This window comes from Eschrichtius robustus, chromosome 19 (assembly GCF_028021215.1).
Source record: "Eschrichtius robustus isolate mEscRob2 chromosome 19, mEscRob2.pri, whole genome shotgun sequence".
In the NCBI taxonomy this organism is placed as follows: Eukaryota; Metazoa; Chordata; class Mammalia; order Artiodactyla; family Eschrichtiidae; genus Eschrichtius; species Eschrichtius robustus.
Window position 1 is genome coordinate 4,390,937 of NC_090842.1, and position 19,260 is coordinate 4,410,196.

Consider the following 19,260-nt stretch of genomic DNA (forward strand, 5'->3'; position numbering starts at 1 on the left):
TACTGACACCGGGTTGTGGTGAAGGAAATTGCAGGGTTTATTGCAGGTGCCAAGCAAAGAGCCCAGGCAGCTGGTGCTCAAAAGGTCCCAACTTCCCGATGACTTTCAGGAAAGGTTTTTAAAGACAGGGTGAGGGAGGGGGACTGTGGGGCGTGTTATCAGCTCTTGGACATTTTTCTTTTATTCTTTTTTTTTTTTTTTTTTTCGGCTGCACCGTGCGACTTGTGGGATCTTAGTTCCCCAGAGATCGAACCCGGGCCCCCTGTAGTTGAAGCGCAGAGTCCCTGGACCACCAGGGAAGTCCCTTGTGGACATTCTTCTGATTGGCTGGTGGTGAGGTAACTGGGTGGCATACAGTTAACTTCTTCCACCTGTGGGGTTTCCGTACCTGCAAAACAGCTCAAAGGACATGGCGCAGAATATTATCTATAGCCCTTGAGGAGGAACTAAAGGTCCTTGGCTTTGTTTAATGGCTGAACTCTTATTATTTTGTCTTGCTTGACTATTTTCCTTAGCTTCTGCATTTTCTCATTTCTCTGATTAAATTTATTCTTTGGAACTTGGGGAAGGCCTTGTAGGAGGCTAAAGTTTTTCTACAAACCAGAGGCAGGTGGAGGACATGGTTGGGGGGGGGGGTCTGTCCCAGGAAAGCCCCATAGAGTCCTTATTGGTTGCAGGTGAATCATCTCCCAGGGCTGCCCTAACAAAGCACCACACACTGGGGGCTTCAAACCACAGAAATCTCTTCTCCCTCAGGCTGGAGTCCAAGATCAGGGTGCTGGCAGGGCTGGTTCCTTCTGGGGTCCGTGAGGAGAATCTCCGGGTGGTTCCCAGGCCATCCTAGGTGTTCCTTGGCTTGTAGACACATCACCCTGATCTCCGCCTTCATCTTCACGTGGCATATCCCTGTGTGTGTCTCTGTGTCCAAATTTCCCCTTTTTATAAGGACACCAGTCATAGGATCAGGGGTCCACCCCATTCATCCTAACTAAATATATCTGCAAAGACTCTATTTCCAAATAAGGTCACATTGTGAGTACTGGGAGTTAGGACTTCAACACATGAGTTTTGGGGACACAATTCACCCAAACCATAGGGACGTGATGTGCGGGGATGACCTTGGGACCAGGGATACATCACAGAAGTGGAGGAGGGGTGGGGGTCCACAGGCTCAGCCGCCTGCCCGCCTGGGCCCCCTGGGTGTGCACATTTGGGGAGCAAATTCCTGATGGTGGCTGGGGGCATGTGAGCTCTGGGTCACTCGGCTCTCAGCACACCTCCTGCTGCCTCCTAGAGACCTCTGCCAGGGAGAGGATGTCCTGCAGCCATTCAGGATAAACGCTATGCTCTGGAGCCAGCTGGCCCCTGATTTCATTCCCCACTGCGGGTACCATGATTTCCTCATCAGCAAAGTGGTAAACAAAACCTTCCTCGAGGGTGTGGCGAAAAGGGACCCCTCCTACACTGTTGGAGGGAATGTATTATAAACTGGTGCAGCCACTACGGAAAACAGTATGGAGGTTCTTTAAAAAATAGTGTTACCATATAATCCAGCAATCCCACTCCTGGGCATATATCCAGAGAAAACTAATTCAAGAAGATACATGCACCCCAACGTTCTTTGCACACTATTTACGATAGCCAAGATACGGAAGCAACCTAAGTGTCCGTTGACAGATGAATGGATAAAGATGTGGTACCTATATACAATGGAATACTACTCAGCCATAAAAAAGAATGAAATAATGCCATCTGCAGCAGCATGGATGGAACTAGAGATTATCACACTAAGTGAAGTAAGTCAGACAGAAAGACAAATATCATATGATATCACTTACGTGTGGAATCTAAAATATGACACAAATGAACTGATCTACGAAACAAAAATAGACTCACAGACAGAGAAAACAAACTTATGGTTACCAAAGGGTTAAAGGGCGGGGTGGCATAAATTAGGAGTATGGGATTAACAGATACACACTGCCATATATAAAATAGATAAACAAGGTCCTACTATATAGCACAGGGGTATCTTGTAATAACATATAATGGAAAAAAATATGAAAAAGAATATGGATATGTATAACTGAATCACCTTGCTGTACACCAGAAGCTAACACATTTTAAGTTAGCTATATTTCAATAAAAAATTAAATTAAATTAAAAATACCCCAAACCTTTCTCATGGGATCATTGCAGGACTAACGTCTTCGCCACAGTGACTTTTATTACCCAAAATCCAACTCCAAGCACCTCCTCAGGGAAGCCCACCCTGATTCAACCAGGAAGGACACTCACTCCAAAAGTAACTAAAACATTCTATATTTCCTATATAATAAAATAACCTTATCATAGATTGTATTATATATCATCACATTTTACAGTATATATTTTATGTTATATTTTTATACTCTTAAGGATATATATGTGTGCACATGCACACACAGACAGACACACACAAATGTACCTTTTTTTAACCTCAGTTGTGTCTGAACCCCACTGATAGTTTCTGAAGAAAAATGACCTTGCTTCTTCATCTTGTGGTCCTGGAGCCTGGTGGCGCCTGGCACATAGTAGAAGCTCATTAAAGGTAAGTTGACGGCACAAGGGGCCTCTCCCCTCCCTCTCTGGCCCCAGCACCCCAAAGAGACCAATTGTTCCCAATTCCAGGGGTGGACATCAGCCAGGAGCTTCCCTGGCTCTCTCTGTGTGCATGGTCGCTTGGGAGTAGGGACAAAATTCCTAGCTCCTCTCTTTGGGGCCCAGGAGGTGGGAGGTGGGGTGAGCAGGGGTGGAAGAAGCATAACTTTTGGGGTCTCTTGCTTTCAGAGTCCCAGGCATTGAGGACAAACCCACCCCACTGCTTCCCAGTGCAACTCGCGCAGGATCCGAGTACAGGAGAAAAGAGAGCACCTGCGGTCATTTCCTGTGACATTGAAAGATGACTTCGTGAGTGAGAGGCTTGTTTCAAATATGGAAAGAGGGGAGATGCTTCTTTAGGGGAGCAGGAGCGTTTGTGGCACTGCGCAGGGGAGGTGGCTGCAGACAGAGGTGCTCGGCACGAATTTAAGGGACAAAAGGGTTACACGATCAGCGTGCCCTGGAAGTCTCAGTACAGTTTTAAGCGTCAATAAAGTCAGAAGTAGAAAGGTTACAATTTACAAAGAAACACCATTTGAATGCCTAATTGTTTAAATTTCTTTTATATTTAGTGTCATGAATTTTGAAGAATATGTTTTAAATGGATTCCTATAAAATTTAGAGAGAAGTTTGGTCGTTTTTCTCTTTCCTTAAATGGGCAGGACCCTCCCTACAGGTACATCTCCCGGGTTGATTTATTTCCTCATCGGGACAACGAGGAAAGAGATTGGAGTGAGAAGCACGTTTGCATTTCTCGCAGGAACCGCCTCGGATGGGTGATGCTTTCCCTCCCATTATATGGATGAAGAAACTGAGGTTCAAAGAACAATTTGGCAAAAGGCACTCAGTGGGTTGGTGGGGGAGGTAGAACGGGACCCAGGCTTCTTTCCCAGGGCCACCCCACCCCGTGCTCGTCAGGGTCCTTGCTGCCTTCAGAGGGGTCCTTCCCGCCTTCAGAGGGGTCCTTCCCTGTCGCCAGGAGTTGCCTCTGAATCCAGCCCCTGGCCTTCAGCTGCTGGACTCTCCTGGCACCAGAGGAAAAGTCAGGTGTGAAGGCTTCTACCACCCGGGCCGGTCCTCCAGGCTGGGTGGGAGAACCAGGGACAGGGCAGTCCGGCCCCCGCCCCACTGAGCATCAGGGCACATACCCCAGCCCATCTCAGGTGGCCAGGCCAGGGCTGGGGGACCTGCCTGCACCTTCGCCCTGGGAACCATCCCACCCCGGGTCCCCTGGAACTGAGTCCACTGCTCCGGGTACCAAGGACCCTTCTTCTAGGCCCTGTGCTGGTCCTCAGGCTCACCTCCCAGATCTGTTAGTCTGGAGAGTTAGAACATGGCTATTGACCTCTTATAATCAGAAAAAAAGAAAGCCCAACATTTCACAAAATACGTCTGTCAAACCAAGTTGTTAGGGATGATGAAGGTGTCCTGTGTGTGTCAGGCGGGGGTGGTAATCGCGTTCTACTCACAGCCCCCCGACCCCCAAAAGCAAGAAGTGAGGCAGCTGAGGCTCAAAGGCAAGACCAGGATATCAGCTGGAAGGGGCTGGAGGCATCCTGGAGGCCAAGGCCCCTCCGTTCACCAACACACCCCCGGCGGTAGCTCAGCGGACGCTTCCTCTGCCCATCAGTTTGGCCACGACACACACACACACGTCTGCACAAGACCCAGCTGCTCAGCCTAAGTGGGGAGAACGTCTATCTGACCCTAGAAAAAGGTGTTTTCTCTGTCGTCACTGAGAAGATTGCAAATTCTGTAAAAAAAAAAAATGTGTTCACGGACATGTGAAAACAAAAATTCAACTGACTGACTTTTTTTTTTTTAAGATAATTTATTTCAGTTTCTGCCTTCTGACAATCTGAGGTGAAATATATAGACTTTTTTTTTTTTTCTTCACAGGAAACAGCTTTGATTTTAGCACTGTTCTGAGAGCTCGACCTTGAAACTTTCTCCACCTGAAAATATAGTTTGTAGAACATCACCTCGTGGGACACGAAATTGCATAAGTGTACATATAACATACCTGCATCACGGACCCCGACTTCTGGGCCACTAAGGGCAACGCGTGGATATGGCCAAGGCAAGTTCAGGTCCGAGACCAACGGGTGGGAGAGAAACAGGGGATGCCCGTGGGAGACCCTCCTGAAGCCCCAGAGGCCACAGTTAGAACCACGAAGCTCTCGAGCTGACACGTCTTAAGGGGAGGTACCTGCCATTTGAGTTCGAGCATTTCCTGCTGTTCAAGTGGTCAGCCCGTCCTTCTCAAGGCGTCCACGGGAACCTAAGCAAGCCTCCAGCACAGGGACAGATCAGGGCCCGCATGTGCGGCCTGTGCGTGGGAACGGGGCCTGCTGAGCACGTCCCTTTCATTTTCGCGAGTGCACCATCCAGGACCAAGGTGGGGGGACAGGCACAGCCCCCCAGGGTCCGAGGGGCATCACCAGCAGGGGCCCTCCTTCCAGCGCAGCGACGCCCTCAGTGCCGCTCAGGAGGGCGCCGAGCGACAGCGCCCTGCTCTGACCCTGCAGGACAAGCGAGGACGCAGGGTCACCCCCGCCTGCACAGAGGTCCTGCGGGAAGTGATGGGAAGACGGGCAAACGCAGACCATCCTGACTCTCTCCTGGAAATGACGCGTTTTTCCTTCTCCAATAGTCACCAAGAACTCTAGAGCGGGAGCAGTGTCCCCTTGACTCCTGGGGACACAGCCAGGGGGAAGGTTCCCCCCGCAGCCCTTCACTCGTCTCAAGCTCAGACAGACCAGCCAACTCAGGGACACAGGCCAGCGCCAGGACACCCAGGGACAAGGGGGGCCGGCCACCCGAGGCGCTTGCTGGGGAGGGGCTGCAGGGAGACGGCGGCAGAACGAGGCCGGGGGAGCCGGCCACGAGGAGGGTCTCGGCGTTGAGGGTACTCCTGGGTGGGAACCACCTGGAGAACCCACACAGGCCTGTTCCCGACCACGGGGCGACAAGGACGTACTGGGACACGTGACTTGACTAAGGCCTGGCTCCAGCCCAGGTCTGAACGTCGCACAGCAGCCAGTTAGGGGCACTTGTCACCGATGCCATTCCCCTGTATGAACTCAGCTTCAAAGGCTTTTCTAGCGAAACTCACCCTCAAGAATCGTAAAAAGGAATCGGTGACTTGCAGGAAGACGGGGAGATGGCTGAGTGGCAGGAGTGGTGGTTCAAGGAAACTAAAAGGCCGGGGGGGTGGGAGGGCTGCGAGAAGAACCCCGGGACCGAGGGGCCGTGGGCCCCCAGCCCCACAGCTCTGCCTGTCGCTGAGGAAGAGGGTGGCCAGCGGGGTGGCCTGGGACCTCCTGGCTGCTACCCCTCCCCCGAGACTGGGGCTGGGCCCTTCTCCCCCTGCTTCCCAAGCTCCCTGCTGTTCTGGCAAGTGACTCAGGCCCCTGGCTGCCCAGCTGTCTCGATAGTAGGTAATTTGGCCATACAGCTGATCTAACGACACCGACCTGCTGGGATCCTCCCTAACTGAAAAGCCAACTCGTCAGGGTGCAGCAACGCCCAGGAAGACCAGGCTCGTAGCTGCAGCCCTGACTGCTGGTCACGGTCACCTGGGTTCAACAAAACTCCTCGCAAGCCTCTTTGTGGCGTGAACACTGCGCTTCTCATGCTGGGAGGCTGCAATACCAAGTGCTCTGGGTGATAAACTGACCCACTTAAAACAGCCGACGGAAAAGCAACCCTCAAGGCTACCACCTTCTCTCCACGGCAATGAACTTCACCATCTAACTGGGCAGGGAGAGGTGAGTACGGGCTCCACTGGTTCCAGCTCCCGGGAAGGAGGAAAGAGAAAGGTCAGGCGGTACCTCTGACTCCAGTCCTGGGTCTCCGCCCTAAACCCAGCGTGGGGCTTGCCTGTGACCCTGACCATCCCGGGTTTCGCTGGAGCACAAAACTCACGAATTGGACTCTTTCCAGCCCTCCTTTTGGCAACTTAAGAGCTCCTTGGTCTGCTTTTTTCCCCTTTTGGCAATAGGAAAATGATGGTCGACTCCCTTTCACTGTACAAAGAACTTACAATATCAGAACTTGCTTCTCCTGCCTTTGATTAAACGCGTGCACACAGTAGATATGATCTGAATACTAGCACAGCCCCTCTTAAATATCTAACAATATTGCTAAAACTGCAACAAAGGCTGAAAATGTACAAAGCCACATCTCGACATCATCCTATTTCCAAAGCAGGGTACTTTTTACTTGGGAGAATTAGCTGTTTTGGGCTCATTACGATTCACATAGCCCTGAAGGGCAGACAGCAGGAGACTGAAATGCCATTGCTAACGCAGGCCTTCAAAGCTCCTGGCTTGGGACCCTGAACATACTGGGGCTGGAAACTCTCCTCGTGGATATGACCCGACACTTCCTGCCCCGAGTCTAAGGGTCCTGAGTTTACAGGGAGGGCCACCAGAGCTCTTTCTCCAAAGCCTCCTGTGTGTACGGCGGGGTGAGACTTCTCTGCGCTCGGGCCTGAGAGCCCGCCCTGTGTCTGTCTGCTCTGACCGGGCCTCGGAGGGAAGATCGTGTCACAGAGCGAGGAAGCGTCAGCGAGGCAAGCTGCCGGCTCCTGCTAGGGACGCCGTGCGTCCTCCGGGTGACAGTGGTCAGACACTCTAAGGTGAGATGCTCGGCCAAAGGCAGATGCCACCAGGACACAGCAGAGCAGCCTCAGAGCCACCTCGACATCGGTCACTCCACGAGGCCCACGGTCTCTGGCAGTGTCCCCTCGTGGGGCTGAGAGCGACAGGCAGCACTTCTGGGGTCAGACTCTACTCTTAGGAGCTAGACTTATACAAACAAGGGGAGGGGAGAAAACCCAAAGCAACCCTTGCTTCTACCTTCAACTGCTATTTCAAGAGGCCTGTATGGAAAAAAAAAAAGGTCTCAAGATCATCTTGAAGTTAAAGTGCTTGGAAAAGCCCGAAGAAGTCAAAGCTGCACTTCCTTCCAAGGCTGCATGGGTCCTCCCGCCCCACCCTCGGGGGACAGAGCCGCCGGCTCCCCAGCACCCCTGGAAAGACCCAGAACCTACTGTCTCCCTCCAGAAATCAGACTGGATCGAACGTCCGTACAGAAATCTTCTATGTACAAGGATAAGTCTTTTGGGCACCTTAGAATAAAATCTTAATGCATTTCAACTAACCACTAAGAAAGCCAACGACACGCAGCCGCGGGCGGAGAGCCCTGCGAGGGCACGTGGCCCTGCTCTTACGGGGGTGGGGGGAGCACAGCGCACCCAGGGGTCGTGGTTGAACGTCTCAGGAGGGGCTGCGTTATCTTCAGGAGGCACTGGAGGAGGGGCCCACACACCCGTTAGCTGGATGTTATTTCTCTGAAACGCGTTCGGTAGAGACTCGTCCTATCACTGGGCCCAGCATCGGATGGAGGCGCTCCAGCCTGTGTGACCCGCCCCGCACAGGACAGGCAAGCTGGCGACACAGCTGTGCTTTGTTTAGTGACATGGCCAGAGAGGCTGCCACCACACACACACGCGCGCACACACACACACACACACACACACGCGCACGCACACACACCATTGTGAAAACAGCAGGGTTTCTGAAGCCCCAGCCCCCCAGGTCTCCTGGAGGAGCAGCCCACGCTGGCGCACTTGGGTCCTGCCGTGTTCCCCGTCACCTCTCTTACGATCACCCAGATGTGCGTTCCTCGGCTCAACCAATGCACGCTCTGCTCTGGAACATTCCAGGGAGGCATCCCCCACGAGGGGAACCCTGGAGGGCTGGGTATCAGGCGTGTGTCTGTCATGCTGGAGGAGGTGGAGCGGGGACACGGGACGAAGGACCAAGGCAGGAAGGACAGAGCCCCGCTGGCCTTGTCAAGGTCAGCGCCCAAGAGCTGGGGCTGGGGCTGGGGCGGGGGAACCGGGCTCGCCAGGGCAGCTGGCATGCGGGACGCCTGCTGGCCAGACTGCAGTCCCTCGGGCTGGTCAGCTGTGCCCGGTACAAACCTGGGGGGAAGAGCCCCGGCTCCCGGCACCTGAGACGGCGAGGGGGTGTCTGCAGAGTCCGCAGGAAAGTGGTCCAAGGGCTCGGGTGGCAGAAGGTACAGGCTTCCCCAGGCGGCCGGGGTGGAGGGCCCGACCCTCCGAAGCCCCCGCTACCCAGCCTCACACAGTCACCGCCAGGAGCGGCCTCTGCCACGGTGCCTGTAACGCTGACACAGATTCTTTTGTCTTTTTTGAAATAAAGAGCCGCACCGTTTGCTTTCAGAAAGGGCGGTTGTCTTGAAACTGCTGAAGAAGCTTCTCTTGTCTGTACTTCGTCACGGGACTGATGGCCCCAAGCTACTCCCAGGGAGCAAGGGGCGGAAGCTTCTCCACTCCAGAAGGAAGCCGCCGGCTGAGCGGGAACACCTCAGACGGCCTGGCACAGACACCTGAGTGCTACGTGGGTCCAACACAGCCACTCGGAGCCGTGCCGTCTCCCGGCACCCACACCCCTGACTGTGGCCAGGCCTTCTGCAGCCGGGAAAGCACGTCCTCTGCCCCGGTCTCTCTCCCGTCCTGGAATAGGGGGTGTCCCTCTCCTCCTGGAGCTTCGTGGGACTCCAGTCCCTGCTGCACGGAGAGGGGACCCGGGAAAGAGCCAGCACCAGCCGTGGACCGACACTCAGAGGCCCCCGCCCCCTCTGCTTGGCCCCTGCTCAGCAGGAACCCCACTGTGGGAGGAACCCAATCCCACCCTGCAGGGGGCCCCCCGATCATCACTCCTGACCGCCCTGTGTCACTGGCGTGTGCCACCCCGCAGCTGCCCTTCCCTACCCTCCCAGGTGCGCCCCAGCCTCTCCCGCAGGAGGCTACGATGGACGCCGTGCCCATCCTGGACCCAGCATCCTCCCTCCTGCGCTCCCTCGGTCCCACGTCGCAGGCCTGCCACTCGGGGATATGGACAGTCACCTCGGTGTTAGCTGTGTAATCCCAGGGACACTTTGGCACGCAGATGGGGGAGCAGACACAGGCAGAGGGGAGGCAGGGAAAACAGGCCACCAGATTCTTCTAACCGCTAGTTCTAGGGCGGTGTGGGGCGGCTCCGGTGCTGCCAATGTCATGCGGGGGCGGGGGGGGGTGGTGGTGACAGCCAGCCGTGGGCCCGGGAGGGAGGCGCGCACCCACGGTCCTCCTGGGGGAGCCTCGGGCCACCTCCCAAGGCCTACTCGGTGGCCATCTGCTCGATGTGGTCACTCAGCAGCTTGTACTGCTCTGCAAGAGAAGACAACGTTATTCCTCGTGAGAGAGACGGCGACACGGACAGGCAGGTCCTTCTCATTCGGGGTGGTAACGAAGCAGGCCCTCCCGGGCATGGTGAGTGTGGGCTTCTGAAGGTGTGCCCTCGGCCTGGCAGTGGGCTCCTTGGAACCAGGATGCATCTTCCCATGGAAATGGTGCTCCAGAGGGCAGCCCCGCAGGCCCCCAGGAAGCCTGGTGTGGGCGGATGAACCCTATCATGGGAGCCAGGCGTGGGTCCTGGAGGCCACGCAGGGGTCACGGGGTGGAGGGGGCAGTGTTCTTGCCCTGTGATGAGCGGTGGGGCTGGTGACAACACTTTGAGATTGTCCACGGGCACCGCCTGAGGCCACCTGTCCTTGGCCCTCTTTAACCTGGTCCAGGATGGAGTTTTATTGTTAAACAATATTAATCTGTACAAATCTACGTCTAAGTGGAAGACTTTTCAGGGGACAAGGAGGAAGCATTCTGTAGCACGTGGGATGACGCGTAAAGGCCAGCTGTCGATTAGGGAAGCTGACATCAGCAACGTGTCACCTTCCGTTACGGAAGTCAGAGATTCCGGAAAGACCTCAAGACCCCCGCCGCTCCCCCAAGACCTCCGGCAGCAGTGTCGTTCAAGGAATGAAGGCAGGCCATGTGGTGGCCATTTAGAAGGAGGGGCAACTCCGGGCCAGAGTCTGCCCATTTTCAAGGTCAGAGTCTGAGCACCAAGTTATATCTTTTCCTGGTCCCTGTCTGTAAGCACTGACCTGGTGGGCCCCGCACCATCCTGCCCAACCCGGGCAAGCCCTACCTAGCAGGACTGGGTCTCCAAATGGAAGGAAAAGTGTCCCACGCACACAGGCAGACAGGCACGTTTAACGTCCCCTTTGTAATTACAGCAGGGACAATCCTCTGAGCGGGGTGGGGATCCCGGCACGCAGCGCACTTGCTCCTGAAACCCCGGCCCTCCCGCCACTCACCCTCGTCCAGGTTGCCGATCACCGCCTGCTTCTTCAGAAAGTCGTTGCACAGCTTCTTGTTCAGCCCGAACGCCAGCATGTTGTGCGTGAATGTGCTGGGGGGGGGCGGGGGACACGGCCGTGAGCTGGCACCCCTCCTGCCTCCCGAGGGGAAGGGAGCCGGGGCCCGACATGCAGCCCATCAGGCCGGGGAATTGACAGAAAGATGTAAAACCAAGTCGCCTCATCGGCCAGCCTTGCTCACCATGAAACTGTGTTAGGGGGCGGACTAATTGGGAACCGGAGTCAAGGCCAAACGGAGTGAATTGTGCGCTCTGAGCCGTTTAAGAACGCACAGTGGTAGTGACACTGAGTCAGGGACGTGTGACATCATAAGGGTGGCGCTCCCCCAGCAGAGCCCCCGGGTAGGAGCGGGGTCCCTCCTCACACCACCCTGCTTGCTCATCTCCTGGGTGACCCGGGGTGGGCGTGGGCCCTGTCCGGGTCACGGGGGCGCGGCAGGCCGGCCCTGGCGCTCACCCCAGCTGCCCGAAGGTGATGTTCTCGTTGAACCGCAGGCTGTCGTCCCGCTCCTCCTGGGTCATGTGGCACCACCTCTCCCTGCAAGCACAGGAGGGGCAGAGGAGGGGCTTCAGAGCCCACACCCCCGCCGCTCGGCCCTCCCCTGCTCTGACCCACAGGTGCTGGCCTCCCTGACGCAGAGGGGACACCTCTGCCGAAGAGCTGCTGGCGCTGCTTCTAGGAAGCCTGCCCGAAGGCTGCCCCTCTGCCTGGGGGCCCGAGACCCACACTCGTCACCTTCTCCTGGCGGAGACAAGGCTCAGGACCCAGAGACAGTGTGCGCTTAGCGGCTGCCCGGAGCATTCTCCAGGAGACAAGAACGCTGCCCACACACCCTTCTCTACGGCTCAGGGACAGCGGAGGCCGAGGCCCGGGTCACCGGCGGGGAGGCGTGCCGAGAAGCCGGCGGAGCAGGGGTCAGGAGCCCGGCGAGGAGGCCCTGGGCCCCGCGCTGTGTGCAGGCCCTCGGCCCTCCGGCGGAGGTCTGCGGCCTCTGACCACACGCTGCCCGCCAGGCCGGCCCGCCTCTGCCGCTCATTCTGCTCCCAGGCTGCCTCGTAGGGCGCGGGGACGGCCCGTGAGCACGGTGAAGACGGCACAGAGCCTCTAAGCAAAGCTGGGAAACCCAAGCTTTGGAAACCCAACGAGGAGGGACCATGGCCCGCGGGGCTCCCCGTGCTCCCCGTGAAGGAGCGCAGGGCTCAGGGTTCGGGCAGGGAAGGTGCTCTTTTGAGCTCTTTTTGAGCTCGGTGTCCCTGAGTGAGAGCCAACTCCGCCCGATCCTGCAGGGCGTCAGCCCCTCCCCTTATGGCCGAGCACCCTTGTCCCCAGTGGCCCAGGACCGTAAGCCACTGCACCACTCCACCTCCACCCCCCGGGGCACGGGAGCGCGTGGCCACCTGAGAAGTGGGCAGATGCCTATTTCCCCTTAAAAATTACACTCCAGACAAGGAGTCTGACTGAAACAGGGCTGAGAGGAAGAAGACAGAAGAAAAGGGAGAGAAGAGGCAGCATGAGGGGGTGAGGGGTCAGGGCGATGGAGAAGCTGAAAGAAGAGGAACAGAACCGAGAACATCGACTCTTAACTCCTCTCCCCCCTCCCAGCCCAGGGCAGCTACTGGTGCCACTGCGGCTGAGCGGGAGCCACGGGACACCAGGGTGCAACAGAGGCGGCACTGTCAGTCTCCCGGTCTCCTCATGCTGACAGGACACCCACAAAGATACCTGGAATGTGCTTCCAGGCACTATGCTAATCCCATCCCATGTTCCTTCCCATCCTCTTTCCCTGAGTGATCACCCTTAGAATTGTCCAGGCACATAAACTCCCACACCACCACCAGGCTCGCTGGGTACAGTTGCGCAGGTTGTGCACTGCACAACCCCAGACCACGTGGAAGTGGCTCCCTTGCAGTCGCGCAGCACAGCAGCCCTGACCCAGATGACGAGGTGAGTCTTTCCGCTGTGGCGAGGACTAGAGTTGGGACATTTTATCTGATCTCTGAAGAGATAGGTAGAAGGTCATTCGGGATCAGGGGATGCCTACCAACAAATCAATTCCTTAAAATTGAGTTCAACACCCAATACTGGTCGAGGTCTAATACCACAAGAGGGCAGATCGTGTGTCTAAAGTGCCACAGTGGGAATTCGGATGTGTCCAGCAGCTTACAGAACAGGAAGCCTCCTGAAACGGGGACATTTCCGCCTCTGAGAACAGAGAGGGTGCTGATGCTGCTGTCGGCAGAGTCTGCCAAAGAGGAATCATGCTGGAGGCACAAGGTTGCCCAAGGACCCAGAGCCAACCCCCGGCCCCCAATCTCGGGGTGTCCTGGGGGTCGGGTCTGGGATGTGTATGGCCAGACCACATCTGCTCTGGGTGAGGAGTCCTGTGAGGCCCGGAGGCTCACTTCCCCTCGTGGGGCTCAGAGGTCACGGCGCTCCAGCCCTGTCGGGCCTCGGCTGTGGTGCTGGGAAGCCTTGCTCCAGGAACGCTGGTTAATTACACACACACCCCCGACCCCCAGAGAGTCTGTGGGCACTTGGGGGCTTTTTAGGAACGGAGGTAGCTGCCATGCCTAAATGCTCCTTTTAAAGCCATAATAAGGCTGCATTAAAAAAAACAAGATTTCTCGTAAAACAATAAGCACTAAAAATACATCACTGATTAAAGGAAGCATGCTTTGGGAAATTTCCACCAAATTTAAAAAAAGCACTGAATCAGAAACTATATTTTGAATAGGCAGGCCTTTCACTCTAAAAATATCTTACCAAGATATCAAACACATATCAAGTTCAAACAATTGAAGTCAGACCCCACCGTGGGCTCACAGGAAATAGCCTGTTCTAGACCTTTGTCTTCAGGGGAACCCCTCACACACACAGGCCTCACATCACACAGTGGCCGGGGGGAGGAAGCAGCTGTCCTTCCTCCGGGACCCCCCAGACCTGTCAGAGTGGGCGAGGGTCTGCCAGAGCCCACGGGCCCCCAGGCATGACTGCGGGGACAGGTCCTCTGGCCCGACCTGCGGCTCCTGAGCCCGGATCGATGACCGAGCGGACAACGAGGGAACCCAAGGGTGTGGTTTCGGGGTCCGCTCGGAGGGCCAGAGTGGCCCATGGAGGCTGGACTCGCTCAAGGTCGGAGCTGACCTGCTGGACCTCACTGCCCTCTCCTCTCGGGATGCGCACCGGGCCTCATGGGGGTCTCGGGGGCCGTGTCTGTCTCCTGACCATTTCGGGGTCTCTATCCTCGGCGAGCTCCCCACTGTCTGTCGCCAGCCTGTCCCAGCGCTGGGCCCGCCGGCCGCGAGTCACACCCACGTCTGGTCACACCCCCCTCCCCTCTGACCCGGTGGCCCCGGAAGGGCGCCCGCACGGTCCATGGACAGTCACGTGGACACACACCTCTTCTTCTCCTCCTCTCCAGCATCCCCTCTGGAGCGGCAGCAGAAACAGGTAAACAGAGGAACACGTCAAAGTCATGCAAGATATGTGGATGGAAAAGAGAGCAAGCGCGGAAGGAGGGTTATCACAGCAGAGATGGATACGGAGATGGGGTTCCAGGGGGCGGTGGCCCAGGAGTCCGAGAGCAAAGCAACACGAGGATCCCCCTCGCCTACAGGCACTTCCTGCATCTGCGACTGCCAGAAGGGCGGAGAATTCTCTCTCTAGAATCCTTAGGAACGTTCCAGCATCGCTCCCTCTCCACGTGCTCCCCTGCCTTCCCGGGACACACAGCCACAGCAGGCCGCCATGGGGTACAAGGCAGGTCATCCCGATAGGGTTTACTTCCCCCCCAAAAAAGATTTCACTTAAGATCCCCCAAGTGCTCGCGGACTGAAGCCTTACCAGCAGGCACCTGCCCTCTCTCCTGCCAGGAGAAAGGTTAAGGGGTCTCCCCAGGGTCAAAGAAGGCAGGGATTCATTTCATCAACGAGGAGAGACTCAGACTTCAAAGTCCCATGACTGGAGGGGCCAACAAGGTGACCCAGGCCTGGGAGGCCGCTGCCCCTTCCCGGCCCCGCCGCTGCACACAGCAGGCACCAGCCTTAGCTCGCCGCCGTGGCCAGAGAGAGCTGAGCACCCGCCCAGCCCTCGCCGCTGCCCAGTGCTTTGTGAACCAGTTTACAAAGGGAGTCTTCCGAAGTGGCAAGACTGCCCTCGGGGAAGCTGCAGCCCAGAGGAGTAAGTTGACAGTAGCGACTGCCCTTCCCAGACGTGAGCCCAGCACCCAGGGTCCCGCTGCAGTGGTCTCAGCTCGGGAGTCTGGAGTCTCACAGAGACAGGCAGAGTGGGTCTGAGGGGGCCCTGTTGGTTTCACTCAGTGGGAGTCTGCATTACTTAGGAGGGTCAGGCCGAGTCATGCCGGAGCCCCGGGGCAGGAAGCGCTCATGCAAGCTGGGCCCCCCACCCGTGAAGCGGTGCGCCCGGGACCCTTCAGGCAGCTTGCAGGGCACCGGGGCCGCAAGGGGTTGAGGAAGAAACACAGACGCATCGACTCAGCCGTTCTGTCCTCCTGCTCTCCTCTTCAGAAACGGGACAAGAAAGCCTCGCCCTGGTCCTCTTCCCTGAGGCAAAGCGGGCCCGGATTTGGCTCCTACCTGGTGGTGGGAGACCGCTTTCTCCTCTCACAGTGGACAGCGTCGAAAAAGGCCGCGTTCCAGAACCTCAGCGTGTGCCTGCAAGACAGACAAGGCCCACGTGCCTTTACCCTAAATGAAGCTGGCTCCCCCCACACCCGGCAAAGTGTCCTGAGGGCATCTGTGCGTCTCTCCCAGGACTCAGCCTGGACTCATCGGGTCAAAGGGGAAGCTGCCACCTGCAGGATGTGGGCGAAGGCCATTTCCCCTTCTCTGTCTCTGCTTGAGGCTCCCAACAGGAAGCAGAGGCTTTGAGGAGACCTGCTTCTCTAGAACAGGGTCTAGTAACATAAATGGGAACCCCCGGCAGGGACAGGCCACGTGCAGAGAGCAAACACATGTAGAGCGACACACAAGGAAGAAGCATTCTTCCCAAGGATCAGGGTCAGCAAACCTACGGCACGTAGGCCAAGTCCGGCCTGCTCTCTGTCTGTGTAAATCAAGCTCTATGGGGTCACAGCCACAGCCCTCCATTTACATCCTGCCCACAGCGGCTCTGGCACTACAGCAGTGGAGTGCAGTGGTTGCCTGTAAAGCCTAAAATACTTACCACCCGGCTCTGTATAGAAAAGTGGGGCTGAGCCCTGTTGCTCATGATAGGACAGCAGCTGAGCCTAGAGGGGCCCGAGCTAAATCACGGACAGTGGGGCCGGGGCTGCTGGGCTCCTTCTCCCTGCTTCCACCCGAGGCTGGCCCCGCAGGGTGGGCCCTCCTCGCGGAGGCTTCGGGACAGCTGCAGCCCAGCCCTGGCCGGCCGCGTGCCTCACACGCCCCATTCTGCTGCACCAAGCCCTCCCACCGCCGCTACACCGTGATCCTCGCGGGAGGGGCACGTCTGACACCCTTTGGGTTCCAGGTGCTAGTACACCGCCTACTTGTGAGGAAATAAAAGCCACTGATGGAGAGGCTTCAGAGGGACGAGAGTGTCCTCAGAGAAAGACAGAGGGCGAGATGTCCCCTGACCACTGGTCTCCCACTGCAACCGTGACCGTCACGTGTGTACATTATCGACATATACAGAACAGCTGTACTAGGATATAAGTCACATACCGTAAAATGCACGCTTTTCAAGTACACAACTCAGTGGGTTTTAGTATATTCACAGAATTCTGCAACCATCGCCACTATCCATTTCCGGGACGTTTTCATCACCGCACTCCCGGCTTCCCCCAGCCCCTGGCAACCACCAGTCTGCTCTGTCTCCAGGGCTTTGCCTCCTGGACATTTTGTGTACATACACTACGTGGTCGTCTGTGTCTGGCCTGGGTCACGTGGCAGAATGTTTTCCAGGTCCACCCACGTCGTGGCAGGTGTGGGTGCCTCATTCCTTTACGTGGCTGAGTGACAGCCCACATTTCGTGTATCCACCTTCGGGCTCTTACGAATAACACTGTCATGAACATACGTGCACAGGTTTTTGCTTGAGTACCTGTTTTCAACTTTTCTCAGTATCTACCCAGGAGTAAAATTGCCAGGGTCATGGGCTAAAACTGTTTAACCGCTGCCTGACCATTCTCCGCAGTGGCTGCTGCATGGGATGATCCCACCAGCTGTGTATGAGTTTCCAACTTCCCTGCATCCTCGCCCATCTTTTCTCCTTTGGCTCTCCTAGGGGGCGTGAGTGGCCTTCACTTCTGATGGAGACATGGGTGCTGGTGACACAGGTTGAGAGTGGCCTTACCAGATGGGCTGCTGCTTCAGGTGTGTGTACAGATAGATCTTCTCCCCCTTCTTCTCCTCCTCTGGGCTGCACACAGTCACTGCGGGAGGGGGAGGGAGACTGAGCGAGGCAGACACCACCCCCCCGACTCCAGTGACCCTCCCGGCAGGCCCCGCATCGTCCCACAGGTCACACAAACATGCAGCGGAAACTCCATGGCACCTGCCCTGCGGCCCTCAGGCCTGGCCCTGAGGACTCCTCCCCAGGGAGCATCCCGGGAACACCTCCCCCACCCCTGGGGATACTCTCCTTGACTCCCCTGGGATGAGGAGTTGATCCCCAGAGAGGCGGGTTTTCCGTGGAAATTCAGCAAGCGGTTAGAGACCGGAGCAGAGCGCAGTATGACAGCGTCCCCTGCTCCAGGGTAGCTGGAGCCCCAGGCATCCGGGGACCTGCGGCTCACCACGGGCTGGACCAAGGCCCCGTGGCGCTGCTGTGGCACCGCCCGGCCCCGCGAGCACGGGTAGGCACTCACCCGTCTTCCGCGGCTTCTCCTGGGGCTTGCCCTCCTTCTCCCTTGGGGAGAGAAACCATAGCAGTGACAAAACGACCCCAAGAACCCTGTTACGTTGCTGAAACAGGACGAAGCCTCAGAACCAATGTGTAAATCGAAGGTGGTCTCCTCTGAAAACGTGTTTATGAAATCCACGCCACATGTACCACCTGCCAGTCTTTTAGAACTGAGATGTGTTGTTCAGGCTTCTTTGTGCCGTTTTCTCTGCATCCAAGACTGTCCAGACCAAAGGAGGAATAAAGCCAAGTGGCCTGGCCGTAACCGAGCCGTCGGAGGGGACGGCGGGGACCACAGGGTGCCCCTGCTTTGTGGAAGTCTCGGTTCCCGCACTGGTCTGAAGCGGCCCCGCCCCCGCGGGTCCCCGAGCGGCTATGGGAACACCGCTGCCCTGGGGAACACGGTTTCTCTCACGGCAGCGGGAGGCGGGGTGCAGGGAGGCGGGTGTAACTACCCTCCTGCCTACCGACAGTTTCCACACGCTCCTCTCCAGTCCTAGAAACACGGGCCCACGGGGAGCATACCAGCATGTCAGCAAACGGAACAGCGTTTGGAAGCCCCAGAAAACTGGAGGGTGGGGAGGCAGCTGCCCCCGGGAGCAGCTCTCAGGCCCCAGTGACGGCCGAGGGCACAGAGGTGCTCCCGTCACCGGGCCAGCGTGGCCTCCTTGTCACACCCACGGTCGGGGAGGGACGCACGCAGGCGACACTCACTCGCTTCTCCTGGCCAGGGGCCCCTTGGGCTTGGTCTCCAGCCCGAAGAAGCCCTTGACGTTCTCTGTCTTGGCCGACGTGTTCTTCAGCAGCCGCTCGGCGATGTCCTTCTTCTCCGCTAACCAGCTATTGGCCGATTTCAAGTAGGAGTCGATGCTCCCCGCCGGCTTCTCCTTGAACTCGGAGGGGAGCAGGTGTGGTTTACCTGGAGGGAGGGGGAGAGAGCAGGGATGAGAGCCAACTGGAACCACGGAGGCCGGGGCCACCTCCCTCCGCCATCGCCAGACACGGCGGCGGTGGGAAGCAAGAGGCTCAGGAGGCCCGTGAGCACACGGAGAGCCGGGGCCCCTGCCCTCTTGGGCGGTCGCTGAGCACCTAGTGTGTACAAGTCAGCCAGGTGCCACCAGGGGCTGCAGAGGAAACAGGCAGGGATCCAGCCCCAAAGAAGCACCAAGTCCAGAAGGTGGGTGAGCAGCGCACACAGGGAGAGTGTAACGTACAAAGTGATGGAGGAAGACACAAGAGTCTCTCCTTGTGGAAGGAGGGGGCGTGCGGACTCCAGATGGCCTGGCTGGCACCTGGGCTGGCCCTGAAACAGGGAGGCCACTGGACGTGGGAGACGGTGAGAGAAGGGCAGCGAGGGAAAAAGAGGTATGTCCCTTCCTAAGGCTGTGCACGGACCGGACCGAGGCCCAGGCACCCCATGGGCCGAGGTGTCCCTCCCCAGATCAAAGGGCTCCACACTAA

General features: G+C 57.2%; 1 protein-coding gene across 1 annotated transcript in view; it reads right to left on the reverse strand.

The window, feature by feature from the left end:
* Positions 1-4,482: 4,482 nt before the first annotated feature.
* The window catches only part of KIAA0513 (KIAA0513 ortholog), a 63,651-nt gene continuing 48,873 nt past the window's right edge, over positions 4,483-19,260 (reverse strand). Inside the window, exons 6-12 of the mRNA XM_068528287.1 lie at positions 18,514-18,718; positions 17,765-17,805; positions 17,251-17,329; positions 15,531-15,608; positions 11,392-11,472; positions 10,873-10,967; positions 4,483-9,883 (exon numbers count right to left, since the gene is read on the reverse strand). Of these exons, the coding sequence (XP_068384388.1) occupies positions 9,834-9,883; positions 10,873-10,967; positions 11,392-11,472; positions 15,531-15,608; positions 17,251-17,329; positions 17,765-17,805; positions 18,514-18,718 (629 nt within the window). The 3' untranslated portion in view covers positions 4,483-9,833. The remainder of the gene's footprint in view (positions 9,884-10,872; positions 10,968-11,391; positions 11,473-15,530; positions 15,609-17,250; positions 17,330-17,764; positions 17,806-18,513; positions 18,719-19,260) is intronic.